This window comes from Morone saxatilis, unplaced genomic scaffold (assembly GCF_004916995.1).
Source record: "Morone saxatilis isolate NCDOM2014 unplaced genomic scaffold, NCSU_SB_2.0 Contig21, whole genome shotgun sequence".
NCBI classification, from domain to species: Eukaryota; Metazoa; Chordata; class Actinopteri; family Moronidae; genus Morone; species Morone saxatilis.
The window spans coordinates 13,071,501-13,075,832 of NW_023339774.1; the positions used below are offsets into that span (position 1 = coordinate 13,071,501).

The 4,332-nt window shown below is 41.5% G+C and overlaps 1 protein-coding gene across 2 annotated transcripts in view; it reads left to right on the forward strand.

Annotated features, from left to right (window-relative positions):
* The window catches only part of pax8 (paired box 8), a gene marked incomplete in the record, with an annotated part of 10,909 nt that overhangs the window by 3,462 nt on the left and 3,115 nt on the right, over positions 1 to 4,332 (forward strand). The window contains 5 exon segments of one of the 2 annotated variants that reach the window (XM_035667426.1): positions 2,326 to 2,491; positions 2,678 to 2,875; positions 3,068 to 3,144; positions 3,365 to 3,490; positions 4,034 to 4,209. In XM_035667426.1, the coding sequence (XP_035523319.1) occupies positions 2,326 to 2,491; positions 2,678 to 2,875; positions 3,068 to 3,144; positions 3,365 to 3,490; positions 4,034 to 4,209 (743 nt within the window). 2 annotated transcript variants of the gene reach the window in all.

Below are 4,332 nucleotides of genomic sequence, written 5' to 3' on the forward strand. Positions count from 1 at the left end.
CCTAGATTGGGATGTAGAGAGGTGTCTTGCTGTGTCTGCTCATCGCGATTCCTGGAGGAGGGAATTGTTATTTTCCTCTGGTTGTTGTGCGGGATATTAAGGCAGTTAATTGGATGGCAGTTAAAGCTGTCAAATATAAATTTAGAACAATCCTCCCCTGGTCAGAGCCACTTCAGCTGGGTCAATCACAGAGCAGCAGGAGGCTAACGGCGTGAATCTTCTATCTGTCTGTCTATCTATCTTTATCTGTCTTGCTGTCCTGTCTATCTATCTATCTATCTATCTATCATCTAATCCTATCTATCTATCTATCTGAAGTGTTTTTTCGTAATGAATTCACGCTTTGTTTTTTGGGCTTGTGCACGCGGTGTCTGTGCACCCCTGCGCGCGCACGTGTGCGTGCTCACCGCCCCCCGGGTCTGCTCCGCTTTAATATCCTGCAGGTTGATGAAGCTTGGCGGGGAGATTTTTTTCCACACTCCGCTGGCAGCGTTAATAGAGGCTCCCCTCCCTCCCCTCCCTCCCTTTACTCTCCCTCCTTCCCTCCCTGCCTCCCCCGGCCTCGTCCGGCTGTTTGATGTGGAAATGAAAGCTGGGAAAAGGCTAAGAAAGAGAAGTGTCTCAATGGGTTAAATTAAAAGCAATGGTGTTCTTGCAGAGTCACCACCGTGCAGTCTATAGAGAAGATAGCGGAGGCTGCTGGTTCAACCGCAGTGAGTGCTTTGTCTGTTGGTGTTTACCGGGAAAAACACGTTTTCTTTATGGGGTTTAAAGGTTATTCTGCAGCTTTTCACTATTAGATCAATGTGCGTGCACTATGTTACAACTGTAATATAGTTTATATTTATGAAAATCACATATATTGACAGTGTACTTTTTTATTACTCACCGTATTTTCAGTATGTGTATGAATTTACTTAAAACAACATGACATTAGCACTAATGAATTATCAGCTTCATATGCATTAAAATGTAATTAATAATATAGAATAAACTTTTATCTTATATCTATGTGTACATAAATACAAATAATAAATATATTCCTGAGGAAATATAGCCTAGTGTTAGATGTGATAATAATACTAATAATAAACATTATCTATATATTTTAAACAAAAAGATGCACAGCGTGTTTCACTTAAGATGGAAAAATACACAGGAAAAGACACAAAACAGACAATATAAAATAGTATTTTTTCATTCAATATTTACATTTTTATGGACTTTAAATTTAAGTTTCTATATATAGTTTGTTCAAATGAGGAGTGTTTTCTACTAAATGACATTTCCAAGCACAAAATAACAACAATCACCTTCACTGAAGCCCACTGAGACTCCAGTTACAGCAATCAAAACAAATCAGAGGCTTATAAATGAGAATAGTGAGAATAAGCCAGCAGGTATTATTCATAAGGAGGTGATTATAGCCTGTAAGTAATCAAACAATCATCCATTTAAAAGTATGAGCTTTGCTGTTGAGTTAAATGAACTAGGAGCTATAATTCAACAATCTCATTTAATAACTTTAGTTTTTACTGTCAGGTTCATTCTGAATGTTTAAGTTTACATTCAATCAGAAAGTGTCAGTGTGTGGAAATGATAGTGAGAGGAAAACAGACTTTATAACCAATTCTCCTTAAATCTCTCCTTCTCAAATACATGTAAATACATCAACTCTGAAACATGAAAGTCACAATATTCTCCATTACTCACAGCCGTCGTATTTGTTTCTTCTCGCTGCTCCCGTCGTCTCCTCTGTCCTCGACTTGTTTAATGTAAAACTTCATTACACTCCTGACAACACCGGCGCCGCTACACTTTATCAATATGTCTTGTCGGTTTCCAGGGACAACATAATATCTTTAGTTACTTTACTGTACTGTAATATTTCCTTAAGCTTCTTTCTCTTTTATGCATTTTGCTTTTTTTTGACAACTACTTTTTCATTCTGACTTGCAACATTAAATGAGTTAATGACTTAAAAATGCATTTCAAATAGACAGAAACTTTTGTCAGAGAGTGTGTTTGTCTGAGCAGTGCACGAGTAGAATGTGTGTGTGTGTGTGTGTGTGTGTGTGTGTGTAATTAATCCATTATCAATGAATTTGGAGATAATTTTGACCATAGGGGCAGCTTTTAGAGATCTACTTCTTGGTTTAGTTTCACTGCTTAAAATATTGTCTACCTTGAGGTCAGTCTGGGTTTGCAGTGTCCCCAAACGTGTGTGTGTGTCCAGGTGAGTATGACTTTAAAAGTAGTGCTGTGATGTTCACACGTCTCAAGTTCCATGACATTTATGAGTGTTCATCCCCCCTCCTCCCCCAGGTCATGGGGGTCTTAACCAACTAGGTGGAATGTTTGTTAATGGACGCCCGCTTCCGGAGGTGATCCGGCAACGCATTGTGGACATGGCCCACCAGGGGGTTCGGCCCTGTGACATCTCCCGGCAGCTCCGAGTCAGTCACGGCTGCGTCAGCAAGATCCTGGGACGGTGAGCACGTCAGCAAGCGCCTTACTCAACTTCCTGTTACTGTTAATCAGCCTGTTCTTTGACCTCTGAAAGCCTGTTTACTTATCCGGGGACACTTTGGTGATGTGTTTGTGAACCTTTACTGGCTTTACTCCAGTACACACAGTCATCCATAACACCTTCCTCCTCTTCAATCCTTTCTTCCAGTTACTACGAGACAGGCAGCATCAAGCCCGGCGTGATCGGCGGCTCCAAGCCCAAGGTGGCCACCCCGAAGGTTGTGGACAAAATCGCAGAGTACAAAAGGCAAAATCCCACCATGTTCGCCTGGGAGATCAGGGACAGGCTGCTGGCAGAGGGAGTGTGTGACAGCGACACGGTGCCCAGCGTGAGCTCCATTAACAGGTGACAAACTGAATTATTAATGAAATCGTGTTAGAGGTACAAATTTGCCCCCTGTTGCTCGGATTTAGATATCTGAGTGCATATTCCTGAACTTTCCTTCTCTACATCTCTTATCGTTGATATGCTAATCATTATGGCAAAACAACATTTCAAGAGAGTGTTTAATGTTAAATGATTGTTTTTTTGTTTCAGAATAATTCGAACGAAGGTCCAGCAGCCGTTCAATTTGCCTCTGGATGGAAAAGGCCTGAGTCCAGGACAGACCTTAAGTGAGTCTTGCACACGTGCACTATTATGGCTATATCTCCATCCATATCACCAAGTATTATCATGTGATGGTTAAGGATTAAGGTTAAAGATTAAAGAGCGAGCTTATTGTTGTTTAGGATTAAGCTCCTGACCTTGGGGGTGACGGGACCAGTGAGATGTACAGTATCATTTTCACTCTGTGTCTCAAAATCTGTCTGTCTGTCTTTGTCTCTCTTTCAGTCCCCAGTTCGGCAGTTACTCCTCCCGAGTCTCCACAGTCAGACTCTCTGGGCTCCACATACTCCATCAGTGGTTTGTTGGGTATCCCCCAACCCAGCGCCGAGGGCAAGAGGAGCCACGATGACAGTAAGAATTAGATCAAATGACTGAGAAACCACACACTGGCATCATTTCGTTTTCGAAGGAAGCCCATCAGACGTGTAATTTTCTGTTAGTTTTGGAGCAAGGAATTTCCAAATACAAGCACTTACATTCAGCCACTTTTCTCAGGTTAATGTTTAGTTTCTGACTAGATCTGTCGCATAAAGCAGAGTCGGTATCCTGCCAAAAGTCCTCCACTCGTAAATATCATGTTTTGAAAAGCTGAAAAACACTTAAAATTTCTTTATTTAATAACTCATTTGACCTTTATTTTACCTGATATTAATTAAGAACAAGTTTTTCTGTCACAAGGGAGAACATGCCAAGAGGCATCAAACAAAGTGCAATGAAGTNNAATTCAAAATACTTACATTCGTCCTTTAAAGGGCAAATTGAGGCATGCTGGTGTCACAGCACATGACACCCTGTTTCCTATATTGTCGTCTTGCATGAAAGTGAACCACATTATGTTTGGTCATAATATCAGAATGAGAGTCATGAGAGTCAACGATCATCTGTGTTTCTTAGGTGATCAGGAGAGTTGTCGGCACAGTGTGGACTCTCAGGGCAGTGGAGGGGTCCCGAGGAAACAGATGAGACTGGATCACTTCTCCGCAGCCACGCAACATCTGGACTGTGGGTTCGACCGTCACCACTATCCCCCGGACTCATTCGGCTCGGCCTCCAGCAGCAAGACAGAGCAGGTAAAAACAAGTCTTATGTAAAATATGCACTCAGAAAGAACTTGTAAGGAGCTTAAACAGCTCCAAAGTGAACACAGGCATTTGTAGATGTACTTTTTTTAGTCTTATTAGATTTCTTTCTCC